Source organism: Mesoplodon mirus, assembly GCF_964341445.2.
Source record: "Mesoplodon mirus genome assembly, chromosome: 13".
Taxonomy (NCBI): Eukaryota; Metazoa; Chordata; class Mammalia; order Artiodactyla; family Ziphiidae; genus Mesoplodon; species Mesoplodon mirus.
The window spans coordinates 12405005-12422164 of record NC_138989.1 but is presented as its reverse complement, the minus strand read 5'-3'; the positions used below and the strand labels follow the sequence as shown (position 1 = coordinate 12422164).

At 43.3% G+C, this 17160-nt stretch overlaps 1 protein-coding gene across 1 annotated transcript in view; it reads left to right on the top strand.

Moving 5' to 3' along the window:
• FBXW8 (F-box and WD repeat domain containing 8) overlaps positions 1 to 17160 on the top strand; it is a 115290-nt gene that overhangs the window by 19043 nt on the left and 79087 nt on the right. Inside the window, exons 3-4 of the mRNA XM_082640817.1 lie at positions 9102 to 9266; positions 12968 to 13056. Of these exons, the coding sequence (XP_082496943.1) occupies positions 9102 to 9266; positions 12968 to 13056 (254 nt within the window). The remainder of the gene's footprint in view (positions 1 to 9101; positions 9267 to 12967; positions 13057 to 17160) is intronic.

Sequence of the window (17160 nt, the reverse complement as noted above, 5' to 3'; positions counted from 1 at the left end):
TTCATTGAAAAAACTTTAAAAGTAATTAGAAATTCATAAGTTGCAAAAAATAGTGCAGAGAAGTTCTGTGTACCCTTCCCCCAGTTTCCTCCATTGGTAATGTCTTGCAGACTGTAGCCCAATATCAAAACCAGGAATTGACATTTGCAGAGTCCATGGAACTTAGTCAGATTTCACCAGTTTAATACTCACTTATTTGTGTGTATTTAAGTCTACGCAGTTTTATCACATGTGTAGATTTGAGTGACCACACAGTCAAGATATAGAATTTTCATCACAAGAATTCTGCTACTCTTTTATAGCCATGTCCTTTCCTAACCCCTGGCAACCTCGAATTTGTTCTCCATCTCTATAACTTTATTTTTTCATTTTCAATTTTAGCATATATTTTAGTTATGTGTATTTCCTAATGTGTAAGTTTAGATATAGAGCTGCAAAGGCAACAGGGCCATGATTTTCAAGTAAAAGGTAGAAAAACGTCCTTGAAGAATGTAATAAAGAAAAAGAAAGAAGATGGGAGAGGTTAAAAACTTAAGATTTATGTTAAAATTGGCAAGCAAGAAGTAGGTGTTGCAAAAATAAATAAGTAGCTCTGGAACTAAAGCCCAGTGTATTAGATTATGATATTTCAAGTTTCAAGGCAAATGTGATCTTATGATCTTCCCAGATGTCCAAATAGGAGAAACTAAAATTTGAGTTTTTCTAGCTACAGATCTTAATGACATTTTTAAAGGTTGGGAATTTAGAGCCAAGCGTGCCTGGTTGATTTTCAGAGCAGAAATTATTCTGAGGACCTGTAGTTGCTGGCAGGGTTCCGTTAGTTCTTAATTTCCACCTTTGCCCCCAGACTTCTCTCAGGGAGATATGTGCATGCCTGACACCCAAGCATCCACAGAAATTTCCTTTTGATTCCCCAGGTTGCAGTGGCTGCTCCCTCTAAAAGGGGTTAGGGAGAAGCAGAGCAACTCCAGAAAAAAAGATGGGGAACTAGATGAAACAAGAATGGCAAAATATTGATAATCATTTGAACAGAGTGGGGGTGACTTGGGAGTTTTTTACGCTGTTCACTTTACTTTTGTGTGGTTGAAATTTTTCATATTAAAATTTAAAAGAGAAAAAAATCAGAAAGCAAGAGATTATATTTGAATAAGAAAGTCAAAGCCTTCTGAGAGCAGCAAATGCCAGGAGCTGACCTTTGAAAATAAAAACAATCGTTTTTTTTCATAATTTTTGAATTTTATTTTATTTTTTTATACAGCAGGTTCTTATTAGTTATCTATTTTATATATATTAGTGTATACATGTCAATCCCAACCTCCCAATTCATCACACCACCACCACCCCCTGCCACCGCTTCCCCCCCTTGGTGTCTGTACATTTGTTCTCTACATCTGTCTCTATTTGTGCCTTGCAGACTGGTTCATCTGTACCATTTTTCTAGGTTCCACAAGTATGCGTTAATATGCGATATTTGTTTTTCTCTCTCTGACTTACTTTGTATGACAGTCTCTAGATCCATCCATGTCTCTACAAATGATCCAATTTCATTCCTTTTTATGGATGAGTAACATTCCATTGTATATATGTACAACATCTTCTTTATCCATTTGTCTGTTGATGGGCATTTAGGTTGCATCCATGACCTGGCTATTGTAAATAGTGCTGCAGTGAACATTGGGGTGCATGTGTCTTTTTGAATTATGGTTTTCTCTGGCTATATGCCCAGCAATCCAGTTTCTTTAGGTGTTGAACTTAAAAAAAAAAAAAAAGTTGGACTTATTCTTCTCATTCAGTTATTTACAGAGGGCCTACTATGTGCCATGTACCATTCTACACGGTGAACAAAACATAAAAACCCCTGCCTTTTGGAAAGCTTTACATTATGTGCAGTAACTATTTCATTAAATATCGAATATATCTGATGGTGGTAAGTGCTACGGAGAAAAATGAGACAACAGAGATGATGTTGGGGGTTGCATCATCTGGGGTGGCCAGGGAAGACTTCATAGAGAAGGTGACCTTTCAGCAGAGACCTGAGGAGGGAAGAAGGAAGCTGGGCAGGTCTCTGGCAGAGGGGGATAGCAGGTGCAGAGGCCTTGAGGTGAGTGTACCTGTTGTGTGAGGAACAGCAGGAAGGTCAGACTGGCTAGGCTGTGGCAGCCGAGTAATGGCCTCCCTGAGATGTTCATGCCCTAATCCTCAGGCCTGTGACTACGTTATCTTTTATGGTAAAAAGACCGTTGCAGATGTAAGTTAAGGATCTTCACATGGAGTCATCTTGGATTATCCAGGTGGGTTCATTGTGACCACAGAGCTCCTTAAAGGGAGGCAGGAGGTCAGAGAGGAGAGGAGATGCTATGTTGCTGGCTTTGAAAATGGAGGAAGAGGTTGCAAGCCAAGGAATGTACGTGGCCCCTCAAAGCTGGAAAAGGTGAAGAAACAGATCATCCCCTGAAGCCTCCAGGAGGAATGCAACCCTGCTGCCAACACCTTGATTTTATTTTATTTTTTGGCCACGCTGTGCAGCTTATGGGGTCTTAGTTCCCCAACCTGGAATTGAACCCGTGCCTCCTGCAGTGGAAACATGGACCTCCAGGGAGTTCCCCCAACACCTTGATTTTAGACTTCTGGCCCCCAGAACTGTAAGAGAATAAATGTGTGTCATTTAAAGCCGTAAGTTTGTAATAAGTTGTTAGAATATCAATAGGAAACTAACACAGGGATGTAGTGAGCAAACAGGGCTAAGAGAAGGAGAGATGGTCCAAATTCAAAAGGCACTTAATCTGTTAACAGAACTTGAACTTTTATTCTGAATGAGATGGGAAGCCATTGAAGTGTTTTAATCAGAGGAGTGACAAGGTCTGACTTATATGTTAAAAGGGATCATTTTCGCTGCCATGTGAAGAATATGCCGGGGGACAAGGCCGGCAGCAAGGAGACCAGTTTGAAGGCTACATGGTGGTTTGGACCAGGACTGTGCTGGTAGAAGTGGGTGGAGTCAGGGTTGCTGATGGGTTGGGTGTGGGGAGAGGAGGAAGAGTCAGCAGGACTCCAGGGTGTTTGGCCTGAGCAGCTGGGTGGATGAGGTTACCATTACTAACCAGGGGAAATGGTGGGATGAGGAAGTCTGGGGGGAAGATCAGCACTTGAATGTGAGGCTGCAGGTGGGTTCTGGGTTGAACTCAGGGTTGAAGATGTAAATTTGGAAGCAGTCAGCACATGGATGGTATTTAAAGCCAGGAAACTGAGTGTAGATAGAGGAGGAGATTAGGGGTTGGGCCCTGGCACGACAGTGAGTAGACGATAAGCAGACTGAGAAGGCGGTACCTGTGAGCTGGGAAGAAACCTAGCGTGCGCAGTCCTCTGAACCAAGGGAGAGCAATTTTCAAGGAGGTGAAAGTGATCAAAGGTAACAAGCGGTCAAGTGAGAGGAGGGCTGAGAAAAGACTACTGGGTTTAGCAAAGGGAGGTCAGTGGTGTGTCCTCCCCAGGTAGACTTCCTTATGTCATTGTGTGACTGGAACAGTGACACTTTTTCCCCTGTTGTGGGCCTCACTGGTAACCTTAATCCAGGCAGAGTTAATAAAGCTAGTTTTTGAGACAAGGGTTTTTTTTTTTTTTTTTTTTAATGCTGCAATTCATAGTGGTGCTATAAAGCAAAATGCTGGAGACACTTTTATTAGCAAATTCTTGCAGCTGAGGCTCACTCAGTGGGGCTTTTACTGGGCAGGGCCAGTCCAATCCTGGTTTATTAAAGAAAGACCATTAGGCCTTTGGAAAATTCAGGCTCGTAAACTTTCTAGATTTAATGTAATTTAAGAAATCAAAACAATTAGATTTCCTTTTGGTGATACTCTTTAAAATTTACTTGTGAAAGTTTTAACTAGGTGTTTTTCTTGTTGATTTTTTCCCCCTTCAGGATTAAAAGAAATTCTTAAAGCCTGTCATTTTTGTTCTCCTTTAAAAGAAGAATAAAAAGGCAACCCTCTCTTTATCATTTGCTAAAGAAATTGTTGGCACATTTGTGTTCAATACCTAATCGTAGATACAATCCTGATCCCTTTTTGGAAGTAATTCTCACCTCTAGCTTTTATAAATCCCTCAAAGAGCTTTATTGTTTGTTTTCCAGGATTAAACTTTATCCTGAATATTATTTTCTACAGAAGAGGCCCTGTGGTCTAGGGGTTAGTGGTGGCGATGACACACCGAAACATCAACTTTTTGTTCTCAGGTTTTTATCCCATAACCCTGTTGTACAAATTTCAGATTGTGTTATTTAAGACAATTTGACATTTTCTTCAAAGCTGATATAAAAAAATGTTTTCGGCTTCCAAGATTTTTTAAGGTCTGACATATATTTGAGAGTTCTTGAAAGTCCCTGAAAAGTTTCTCCGTTTTAAAGTGGCTGGAATTTGTACAGTTTAGTACTCATTAAAACTCATCCAGAATGTTTAATTGGGATATTCTAGTTTGTAGTCACTGAGCATTGAATTTGGATTCTCCTGAAATGATGATGATTCACTGGCTTCATCTAACGAAGTGCAGCCTTGTAGCTAATTTTTGGACTGCAGAATTACAAAGATTACCTGCTGTTGGGGGCCAGTCTTGTGATCCAACTCGACTGTAAGGGCAGAGACCAGAACTTTTCCCTCTAGCTTCCCCAGCCATGGGCAGGCGGCCCCAATCTGGTCATGTCCGTGGGTGTCACCACCTGCAAAAGGTGTCAGTTTGGCAGGTTGAGGTGGAAAGTAGATAAGAATTGCTGGCCTTAGTGCCTGCGTACAGTTGGTGCCCAATATATGTTTTAATTGACTGAGTGATACCTATATCAGTGTTCTGTAAGGTGTCTTCTGGAGGACACTGGGCTTTTGAGACACTCCTTGTAAGAAGAGTTCAGGAGCCAGATAAGTTCGAGGAATGCAGCCTCTTATATTTCCTTCTTAGAGATATGCAACACGTGTCAGTCTGTTAAAAGCTCTGAGAAGTTCTGCAGTGAAGAGTCCTGCTTAGTTTTGTTTAAACCAGTGTTCTCCAAACTCGTGTGACCGTGGAATCCTTTAAGTAACTTATTAATACCCTAAGGAGCTGCTATTCTATTGAATATGCTTCGGGAAGTGCTGGTCTGTGTAGTGAAATAATGAGTCTGGGTCTTTCATCTAGTAGTTACATTTCATAAATTCTACAAAATTTTACATTTTATAATTTTTACACAAAAGCGCTGGTGTATCCCAGGGATCAGAGTAAACTGCCATGTGGTTGGCTAGCACTTTGTGCCTTTGAGAACCCATGAGGGTGTCTGTGTGTTCACCCTTATACTTTATTTAACCCTGAATTGCAGGGGCCTATGGGAGAAGTACTCTGCTCTGGAGCTATTTGAGCTGTAGCCTGGCTCCGTCACAGCTGATGTTGGTCTGTCCCTATCTGTGCTTCATGATTGCCTAGTGCTGAGACTCACTTTGGCACAGACAGATGGACAGACACCACCCAGTGTCATGGACAGGCTCAGGTGTGGACCAAACATGCCAAAAATAAAACCATGGTGTTCTGTCTAGTCGAAACTGGAACTCCAGTGTTACTGAGTCATTATCCCATTCTTTTTTTTTTTTTTTTTTGCGGTACGCAGGCCTCTCACTGTTGGGGCCTCTCCCGTTGTGGAGCACAGGCTCCAGACGCGCAGGCTCAGAGGCCATGGCTCACGAGCCCAGCCACTCCACGGCATGTGGGATCTTCCCAGACCGGGGCACGAACCCGCGTCCCCTGCATCGGCAGGCGGACCCTCAACCACTGCGCCACCAGGGAAGCCCTATCCCATTCTTTATTGCCTGACCACTTGTGATCAGATGAGGGTTTGTTTCCCCGATGCCTTTATGGCTAAGATGGAGAAGTGTGGGATGACAGTGTGGTTAAGTGGATTTGTAACTGATGCTGTGGCCGTGCCTGGGGTGGGCTGCTTAATGGATCCATGTCAGCCTTGGGGGAGGGCTCTAGTGGTTTGCCACGGGCTCCGTCCTCAGCCCTATCCTGGTTAATTTTTTAAAATAATTAAGACATGAAGCCCCACAGACTGTATTTTGCTGATGACTTATGTAAAGGAAAAGTAGCATACCTACAATGGATAACAGAATTGAGATGCAAAAATGATATAAAATGCTGGGGGTGGGTATGTGCGATGAGCTGGAATTTAAAATGGATAGAAAGTTTAGAAAGTTAAGAATTTAAGTTTAAAACATAATAGTGTGAGAGTAAGAAATGGGGACTTTTTTTTTCTTTAATTGCAACTTGTATTTAAAAAGACTCTGAAGATTGATAAATACCAAACTGAGGTTACTGTTGGCGAGAAAAGGATGTGGACACTGGGAGATGCATAGGAGTTTTAAGCTTATTGGTAATATTTATTAAGCAGGGTGGTGTATCCGTGGGTGTTTGTAATATGTACCTTTTTGTCTGCCTTAAATATTTAATAAAATAAACAGACTCCAGAAGCTCTGGACCATACGTTCTGTAACCATGAGGATGTATCTTCAAGTGAAGTAGCAAATTAGTATCTGGTAAAATCCTTCTGTTCATGGCACTTGACAGTCTATATCTGGGGTATTGTTTAGTCCTGAGTATCACTTTTGAAGAGGGACACCAGAGATGCATAAATACTAGGGTACATTTCAGAGATAATGGGTAGGGGAGCTAGTCCTATGACAATTAGTTGGAGAAAATGGGTGTGTTTAGACCAGTGAAGAAGTGACTAAGGGGAAATGTGATGGCTGCCTTCAGCCATTTAAGGAGCTGTCAGTATGTCTTTTTTGTTCCTCTTTTCCTATATTACTATCTTCTTTTTTTTTTTTTTAAGAAGTTTATTTATTTAAGTGTGTTGGGTCTTCGTTGCTACACGTGGGCTTTCTCTAGTTGTGGCGAGCGGGGGCTACTCTTTGTTGTGGTGCACGGGCTTCTCATTGTGGAGCACGGGCTCTAGGCGTGTGGGCTTCAGTAGTTGTGGCTCGCGGGCTCTAGAGCGCAGGCTCAGTAGTTGTGGCACCCGGGCTTAGTTGCTCCGTGGCGTGTGGGATCTTCCCGGACCAGGGCTCGAACCCGTATCCCCTGCATTGGCACGTGGATTATTAACCACTGTGCCACCAGGGAAGCCCTGTTTGGTTCTTTAAAAAAAATAAAATATTGTCTCTTTGTCAATATTCTCTACTTTGTGAGACATTTTGCTCATAAGTTTATTTCTTTAGATATGCTTTCCTTTAGTATTTTGAATATATTTATAATGGGGTATCCCACTCCCCAGGTTTTCCTTTTAAGGCTTTCGATTAGCCTCCTTTTAGCCCTACTTGGTAGTGCCATGTCAGGCAGCTGCACTGTTAAACAGTTGTCCCTTATTTTTTTCTGACAAATGCCCTGGATATAGGACAGAGTTAGATCTAAGTCAGATTAGATAAAGACAAGCCATGAGAACAGAGCTTTCTAGCAAGCTGCCAGACAGGCCAAATAGTGACGGTTCTCTGGGGATGGTAGCTTTGGAGAGCTATAAACCCATTTGGCCTCTCTGGGAGCTGCTAGACTGCTGGTTTTTACAGCTGCTATAGTTGGAGGCTGTTGGTTTTCAAGGCTACCATGGAGCTAGAGGATGAGGATGGGATTAATGCAAGTGAAGACAATACAAAGGTTGCTATTCTTACCAAGATTCAGCCATTTTTCTTGAATAGATGCTTCTCAGAATGTTGCAAGCCTTTAGTTAATTTCTAGAGCTCTGAAAAAGTTGATTCTGACAGTTTTTGGCAGTATTCTTGTTGGTTTTGTGGAGGAGCAGATTTTCGGAGATCTTCAGCTCTGTAGTCCTGGAAGCTAACTCCCTAGAGGTATTTCTCAAATGAGGTGCCCTTGTGTCAAGAGAGTCTGCCATGCACGTGCTGTGCTCTCTGTCTCGTGTTCTCTCTTCTTGTCTGAGTATTTGATGTCTTGAAGTGGCCCCAAGGGAGTGTTCAGGAGCACACGTTACCATGAACCACTGGTCGTGACTCTTACTGTACTAGAAGTGAGGCTAAACCTTTGGGTGGACAGCAAGCAGAGTGTGGTGCAGACCCTGGATCACGTTGATCTGCTGGATCAGTTTCTCATTTTGCGAGCAGAGTCCATCTTTTGCAGTCTGCCCAGCTTTGTACATTATCCCATGATGAAGTAAATCCATCATTCCCCAAAGTTAGGGTTGGAAGACAAAGCACTAATAGCTAAAATGGCCATTTCCTCTGGATACTGTTGGGATTTGAAATTCAGTCCAGTCATAATATTAATTTCTCTATATCAGATCTTTTTTTTTTTTTTCCTGTATTACGCGGGCCTCTCACCGTTGTGGCCTCTCCCGTTGTGGAGCACAGGCCCTGGACGCGCAGGCTCAGTGGCCATGGCTCACGGGCCCAGCCGCTCCACGGCATGTGGGATCTTCCCAGACCGGGGCACGAACCCGTGTCCCCTGCATCGGCAGGCGGACTCTCAACCACTGCGCCACCAGGGAAGTCCTCTATGTCAGATCTTACCATCCTAGATAATTGCTTGAGTTTTCTGTTAAATAATTTTTTTAATCTACACATTTAAAATCTAAGTTTTTGCACATAATATAAATCTGAATTTCTCATATGACTAGAAGTTTTGGGTTATGGATATTTTATTACAGCTCTTTACTTCAGAGGTCATTGGTCTCTAGCTCTATAAGAGGGAAATACAAGTGCTTATTGGTAAAAAGTAAAGAGATTCTGTTCTGAAAAACTGTATGATTTTATATCTATTAACGTGTTACAGTGTGTATTTTATGCCTTTTATGTATTTGTGTATTTTTTCTTTATATTTTATACATATATATGTATAAAATAATTTAACCAAGTAGTTTAAAATGTGATATTACATGGTAGTACAACAATTTTGAAATCTTGAAAGATAAAACAGGAAACATTTGCTTGTATTTTTTTTCGCCTCAGAGTGTTTTGTTAATGAGACATTTTATACTGCCATAAACCCAGGGCAGTAATAAAGGTGTTGATTGATTTTTGGATGACAAGGGACTTCTCTAATTGCAGAATTTGACATTTGTGTCACTTCTGCTGTTTTAGGTGAGCAAGACGTGGAAGGTGATTGCAGAAGATGAAGTACTCTGGTACAGGCTGTGCCAGCAGGAAGGGCACCTTCCCGAGAGCAGCATCTCCGATTATTCTTGCTGGAAGCTCATCTTCCAAGAGTGCCGAGCCAAGGAACACATGTTAAGAACCAACTGGAAGGTAGGCAGTGGCCAATATCATTACCTGTAGGGGAATAGCCTGCAAGGACACAGGAATCCGAGCCTGGGATTAAACACTGAGTCCTTCCAATTTCACCTGAGATTAACTGCCAGAAACAAAGAGAGGAGGAGGATGGTGAGCGTCCCTTCAGCCGTTGGTGATTTGTTGCCCCTTTTGTTGCCCATTAGAGTATCTGCCCTTGTTTTCAAGCACACTCTTTGGGAGCGTCCTGTTGTCCTCTAGGAGAGGAGGGGCGAGACCGAGGATCCGGTCCCCTCGCCTCTGATGGTTGGGGTCTTTGGGCTAGTGCTCAGTGCAGCCCCTTTTCACTGCCACCATCTCCCTGGATGGACCAAGAAAGCACCGCCTGAATACAGAAGAGGGGCTGAAAATGCTATTTCCAGCAAATTCTAAGAGGGAGATCATTAAGCATCTCTAAGTACTGGCTTCTCTTCCCTCACATAACCATTTGGCTTGCTTCCATAACATTTATCACTTCAGAATTTCTACAGAAATATTAGATCACAGCTATGAATTTGCACAGAACAGTGTTTCTGTAGAAAATAACTGTCAAGAACAGTGTTACCTAAAGCTGTTTAAGGCATGACAAGACAGCAGTGTGGTGCCCGTTTCTTCCCACCTGGGTAGCTGGAAATTCAGCTGGAAGGAAAGGACAGAGCTGTATTCTTTCCCCTCCCGTAAAGGTCAATCCTAATAGACTTTGAGATTAACAGGCTTCTGCTCCTTACTGATCGTGACGTCTTGCCTATGTGCATGTCTGTCCCCAGTCACCCCATAACCTGATTAGTGGCCGGTACTCTTGATCTGGGCAGCGTCACAGTTCCTAGCAGAGTTGATAAGAGTAGTGTCCCTCTAACTCGGGTTTCTCAGCCCCAGCTCTAGTGCCATCTGGGACCGACACTTTGCGGTGAGGGCTGTCCTGGGCATTGCAGGGTCTTCCGCAGCATGTCCAGCCTCTCCCCAGTATATGCCAGAAGCGTTCTCTTCCTCCCCGCAGCTCTGACAACCAAAAAGTCTTCAGACCAGTCCGATGTCCCCTGAGGGCAAAATCAGCCCTGGGTGAGAACCATCCTTCTAAAGAGGATTAGCATAGCCATCCTTCGGCCATGAAGACCCACCACTAAGTACAAATCCCTCTGGCCCCCGCTCTGTGTATCCACTCCAGGTAATAAACTCGCATGGGGCGCCCCCCTCGCCCTCTTGCCCATTCGCTTGGTTATGTCTGCGTGAAGGACATAAGTGAGAGCAGGCATTGGGTTTGGCAAAGCTGCTTAGACAGGCTGGGGGCCGGAAGGCAGAGGGTCTGACCCTGGCAGGAGGAGCCATAATTTAAGGAAAGCTTGAGAGTGAGGCATTTGCTAGGGCCTTTCTGTCCGGGAAGGAGGGATACTTCTGAGATTTGTGAGCATGAGAGCTGGAGATATTCCATGTACCCTGGCTCGAATTCATAAATGTCAGATTCTAAGAGAGAAAGCAGCAGCTGAGTTCTTTGCTTCCTCTTTGGTATTAGAAAGCTTGGGAGGGAAGCAGGTACAGCCGCCTCATCCAGGCCGGAGGGGGCAGAAGTGAAGGTGTTTAAAGACCCGCCTCATAGCATCTGGCACTTAATGCCAGTATACAGGTTACATGCAATCTAACTGAACGTCTGTTCTGTTGTTGTTCTCCAGCAAGCCCAAAGCCATGTGTTTGATAAGTGCTTAATAAGAGGTCATTGCTTGAATGACCTGGAGTCAAACTGCAGGGAGACTGGAGGGAGGCTTCTCTGTGGAGTGTCTCTGGCCCATTTCCTGCACTGTTACCTGTGAGGACTACAGAAGTAAAATGTCAAATGACGACTCTTGCGTTAACTGTAGTGATGGGATTCTTGTGATTCTAGAATGAAAGGACTTCTTATGAAAACATGAAAGGTAGTGCAGAGCAAGGTGTTTTCCCTTTGTGTGCCTCTGCTTTCTCATCTCTAATGTGGAGCTGGGAGTAGCTGCGTCTAACGATATATCTAACACTCCTCCCACAGGGCGTGGCCTGTGTCTGCTGCTCAGTTAGCATTGGCCTTGGCACGCAGATGCTGTGGTTTGGTGCTATTCGTGGTCAACCTCAGGATGGGTTGGGAAGGTGATTTGGTGTGGTATCTCCTAGGTTGGTGTTTGAGGAAGCTGAGAAGGGGCCCCAGGGTTCTCAGTACTTCCACACAGGAGATGACCTGTGAATGCAGGAACTTAACCTGGACCTGCAGTTCAGAGCCAGCGTGCAAATGATGCTCCTTTCCCTGGTGTTTGCATACACTCATTTCACTGTAGCATTCTAGGATCTCTCTAATCCAGAATACCAGTGTGGGGTTGGAGCCCTTGATGGGGAGTAAGCCACGTGACGAAACTTAGTGGAGGACGTGAGCACGCAGGCCCTCTCCTTTTCTTTCAATAGCTTGTCCCTCAAAAGAGCTTTGCTGTTCTTGTCATTTTGTCTGTGGCCCTCGAACAGATGATTCTCAAGTCCTTCCCTTCCATCCCCATGTCTCCACTAGCAGGACAGCCCCACCTGGATGTGTCCAGTTGTGTCCCTCAGCCTTGGACTTGGTCCTCGAGTTCAGTGAGATCACCATGCAGACCGTCTTGCACAGTGCCTGGAGTACAGCTGCTTAATAACCGTTGGCTTTAATGGAACGGATGTCATCATCTGTCTCCTAATAATATAAATAGTAATAGTAACTACCATTTATTGAAAACCTGCTGTGTGCTGAGAACTGTGCTTGCCACTTACACACACTGTTTCTAATCCTTGTGCTGGTACAGCAAAGTTGAAATTATGGATGGCTTGGTATTTTTTTTTTTAATTGAAGTATATAGTTGACTTACAATATTGTTTCAGGCGTACAGCAAAGCAACTCAGTTATGTGTATATATTTTTTGATGGCTTGGTGTTGAATACCTTTTATTCATGCTTGCTTTTTGGCTTAACTGTCCTGCCCTGCCCTTCCCAACATCCCACATGTAAATACTTTATATTCTTCAAGATTCCCTTTATTTTAAAACTAATTATTTTATTTATACATATTTTGAATCAATAAATAAACGTGTTGCAGTAAATCAAAAGTCATAAAAGGGCATATACTGGAAAATACATCTCCCTCTCACCTCTCTCCACCTACCACCTAGTTCCCTCCTCAGGAGCAACTGTGTTACGGGTTTTAGGGTTTCCTTTAAATACCATTTCTATGAACCTCTGACCTCTCAGTCAAAAACAATGTCTTTTCTTTTCCCCATCCTGATTTTTATCTTGTTGTATATACTTTTTCATTTTATCCTGAGAGCATTTATAAGAGGTGTTAACAGGTAAAATACCATTAACTACTTTCTCTCCTCTGAACTGAACTTTTTAAATACACTTTATACATGTCTTCACTAGCAGCCTACTGCAGAGTGGAGAGGTTAATGTCCTGTAATCCCCTCAGGGACAGGGCCAGCGTCTCGCGCGTCCCGTGCCCAGTAGTTTCATTCAGTGTGCTTGTAACTCATAAATACATAGCTTAACATATTAGTTGTCTTTGTCCTTTCGAATGTCTTGATAACTATGGACACGGTCCATGCCATAAAAAAACTGCCATGAATGTAGTTGAGAGCGAAATGCTTTGTCTCCCAGCTATCCAGAGAATAGTATAAACCGCACCCCCTTTTCTTATGCAGAATCGCAAAGGTGCCGTGAGTGAGCTGGAACACATTCCTGACGCAGTTTTATGTGATGTGCATTCTCACGATGGTGTTGTCATTGCTGGGTAAGCAAAAACAGTTTTTCAGTTAATATTCTTCATCCTAAGGTCTTTCACTTTTCATGGACCACCCTCTGCGTCCCAGCCACCTTATTCTCCCTTGGGAGTGTGTGCCTTCCCACTCACAGCCCTCGTGGAGATGGGCCGTCTCCATGACTCTATCCTCCAGTAGTTGAGATCTCTGAAGCTAGTGGTGAGAAGCGAGTGGTGTGGAGCGGCTCTGTAATCCCTTTGTGTCAATGTATCTTTTGAGCTTTTAAATCACTCTTATGGCATGTTCTGTTAGATTTTCATTAAGGCAAACAGTTTGTATTTTATGAAGACATAAAAAAGTCAAGCAATAATAATAAGTGTTGGCAGAAACAGGTGCTATTTTTTTTTTTTTTTTTTTTTTGCGGTATGCGGGCCTCTCACTGTTGTGGCCTCTCCCGTCGTGGAGCACAGGCTCCGGACGCGCAGGCTCAGCGTCCATGGCCACGGACCCAGCTGCTCCGCGGCATATGGGATCCTCCCGGACCGGGGCATGAACCCGTGTCCCCTGCATCGGCAGGCGGACTCTCAACCACTGCGCCACCAGGGAAGCCCCAGGTGCTGTTCTTGCTCTCTTGTTCTGAAGCCTTTATTATGAGGAAGGGCTGTGGCCACAGGTAATCTTCCTTCCCCACCACACAGTTCGTATTTGCAGTTAACTTGCCCTGAAATAGGCTTTTTGTTTGTCTCCATTGCCAAGAAATTTAATTCTAACTTCTGTAAATTCCTTTGGCTTCTGTTCCAAAAACCACTTTCATGAATGCTTCATATTTTATTACAGAGATGTCTTCATGTGTTTCTTTAATGTATAATAAGAAGATAACTTTCTTCTTGGATTAACAAGATGTCTTGGACTAGAGTCTCACATTGTGTACTTAATGCCATAGAGACCAGGACACGTAAACTTCTGAGTCTGGATTGACTTCGGAGTGAGACACCCAGAAGTGCTTTCTACCTGGAGGAGCAAATAAAAACAAACCTTGGACTTAACAGTTTAGTAGTAGGAGAGCCTTTTTCTTTAAAGAAAACTCTTTCCTTCAGAAGCATTCCTTAATTGAAATTTCCAAGAGTCAGATTATTTTAATATTTTGTGGTCCGTAGTACCTATGTAAAAGTATTTTGCTTCAAACAAGATAAGCCTTAGGAGGAACACTTTCCATTAGCTTGTGTTTTACTGGTCATGATTTCGAGGCCAGTAAATACCCTTCTTGGGAGTGCTATAGAACTGTTACTTTTAGAAAAATTAATGGACCAGAAATCTAGAATTTTATCCCTTCAGTTACCAGTGTGGCTCAAGGCTTCTGCCCCTCATTGCTCAAGTATGGGCCTGAGAGCTCACGCTAGGTAAGATCCTTTTCACCTGCTAATTCTGAGATTCCTCAATAACTCCCAAAGGGACTGGGATCATTCTAGCTTAAAGAAGTTTCCTGGTGTGTCAGAGGCCTTTGAGGACAGACTGTTGAGACTGAACTGAAAGAGTCATAAAAGGAATTAGAAATAAGGGAGATGATTCTCGAAAGCCAATTATGAATTTCTTATCTGGACACTAGTCCAGATGCCAGTCCTTCTTTTCCTGCCTCTCCGTTCCCTCGAGGCCTGCTCAACATTACAGATTATGCCAGCACAAAGCAAAGCGATGGCAGAGTTTAGTGGATCGATAAGATGAAACTTGATCTGTGGGTCAGAGAGGCTCTTCATGGCCCCTCTTTCTAAGAGAACCTTACGTTTATGGCCTAGCATCAGATACTTCAATCTTGCTTGTATATAGAGCATTTTGTGTTTATCATTAAAATTTTATCAGGTGGTTACGATGCTTGTTTTCTGGGTCAGATCTTGAATCCCTTTTCATTTGAGACAGCGGTGTTTGTGGTTACCTCATTCCCAATCAATGTTGTATTCACCAGGCTTTCTGCAGTTATGTATCTCCAAGGAGCTTCTTAAAGAGACAGTGGCCATCTCACCATTTCCTTCTCTTTTACTTCTCTTGCATTTCTCCTATTTTGCATCTTCCCTTCCTTTTTCTCTATTTTTTTACACAAGTAGAATCTGTTCAGATGCTTAGTTTTTTTATATCTGCAGCTAACCGATGTGACATTTTTGCATTTAAACCTGTTAAATGTATTTTATATAATTGATGAAGATTATGTTGCAGAATCTCGCCCCAGCTTCTTCCCAGCTTTTCAGTCCTTTCATGTGAATGTTCCTGGTTTGGAGCTGCATTGCTTAGGCTTAGACTAATTTGTGTCACACTTAAGCTTAGAGCGAACCCAGTCTTGGCTCTGCCTTACTCTTCTTTGCGCGCAGAAACAGGGCACCCTTCAGACGCGCATTCACTCGGACACGCTGAGACACTCGAGTCCCTGTCCAGTGAAAGGACCTGGACGCCTCTCACCTGAGGTTTGTTTTTCCAGCAGAGGAAACAGACGTTATTCTCAAAGCTTTTGATCTTTCACTCTTGTCCATGAGTGTTTGCTTCCTTTCCTATCTCATGGGTGATAGTTTTCCAGTTACCTTTTCCTGATGTTTGGAGCCTTTGAAATTTGTTTCCAACCTCCCTTTCTCCTCATTACTCTTCCCAGGGCACCTTTGGTTCCCCACCCCCCACCACACTGTCCTAGTTACCTCTGACCGTGTCATTTTTTTAACTTGAGATGCAATTTCCATACCATAAAATCCACCCTCTTAAATTGTGTCAGTGATTTTTAGTATATTCACAAGGTTGTGTAACTGCCCACCATTATCTAATTCTAGAACGTTTTCATTACCCCCAAAAGTAACCCAGTCCCCGTTTTTTCACGCCCAGCTCAAGCCTTGCCTCCTCCCACAGGTTCCATGGGGCGCTAGCCTATTAGTGCCCACTGCCGCTCCGCCCGGCATCTACCCTCCTCACACCTCCGGAGGGGTGATTATCTGCAGCTTATAAGGCAGCTAATCACGCGGCCTTGAGGCTTCGCCTAAGCATTTTTGTCTTAACTTTACAGCCATGTATTTTTTTTCAGTTAATTTGTAAGCATCTTTTAAAACTACAGGTGATATATAATATTTCATTAAATGCTCTGTAGTACTAATACATTTTTTTTAGTCTGAAAAAAAGCATTAACATTTGATAGACTCCCTTCCCCCCACCTGTATACTACATGTTACGTGGGAAGCTGGAGGAATTCCTAACTTCTTTTGTCTGTTCTCTGATTTCTTAGTTTTTTTCAACTTAGAATCACACAGCTTGAAACCCGGAAGGAACTTAGAGATTCTCTTCGGAAACGCTCATTCTGGGTGAGGTAGCTGAGGCTCCGCAAGGTCCGGGGAGTGGGGCTGGCACCCGTGCCCTGCCTGCCCCGCTGTGCTTCTGTTGGGGGCGTGCAGAGAGCCGGGCCCCAGCGCTGCCTTCTCCAGCCCTCGCTCGCTACTCTAATGGCTTGGCTATTATAACGTCACTTTGGTTTCTTTTATGGCATGTATGGACCTTTCCTTTCTGTTAAAAATGAAAACAGTAGTAAAACCACATTGTCTTTGCAAAACTATTAGAAAGTGGAGAAGAGAAATTCCACCTAAATCCCAGCATGCCACCACAATTCCCGTTGTGGTTTTTGGTGTGTACCGTTTATTTTTCTGCCTGTTTTTTAATACATATTTTAATTACTGGATTTAGGCAGATGGATTTTTATTTTTTCCAGATTACGAAATTATTTTAGGGACTTCCCTGGCAGTCCAGTGGTTAAGACTCTGCACTTCCACTGCAGGGGGCACGGGTTCGATCCATGGGTGGGGAACTAGGATCCTGAATGCCGTGTGGCACAGCCAAGGAATTTTTAAAAAGAAATTATTTTAAAATGCATTCATAATCCTCAACTTCTTTTCCATTTAACTTTTTGCCTTGAAGTCTCTAAACCACCCCTCAAACCCCGTCTCCTGAGTGCACCTTCCTTTTTTTTGGTCAGTGCCATAAATAAAGGTAAAGATCAAGAGTTTGATCTTGTTGACTGTACCGTCTTAAAATGGTGGGGGCCGTGTATTAAGCATGTTTGTAACCTCAGAGCCTAACACCAGTCCCAGCACCGAGGAAACTTTGGGGAATGTATG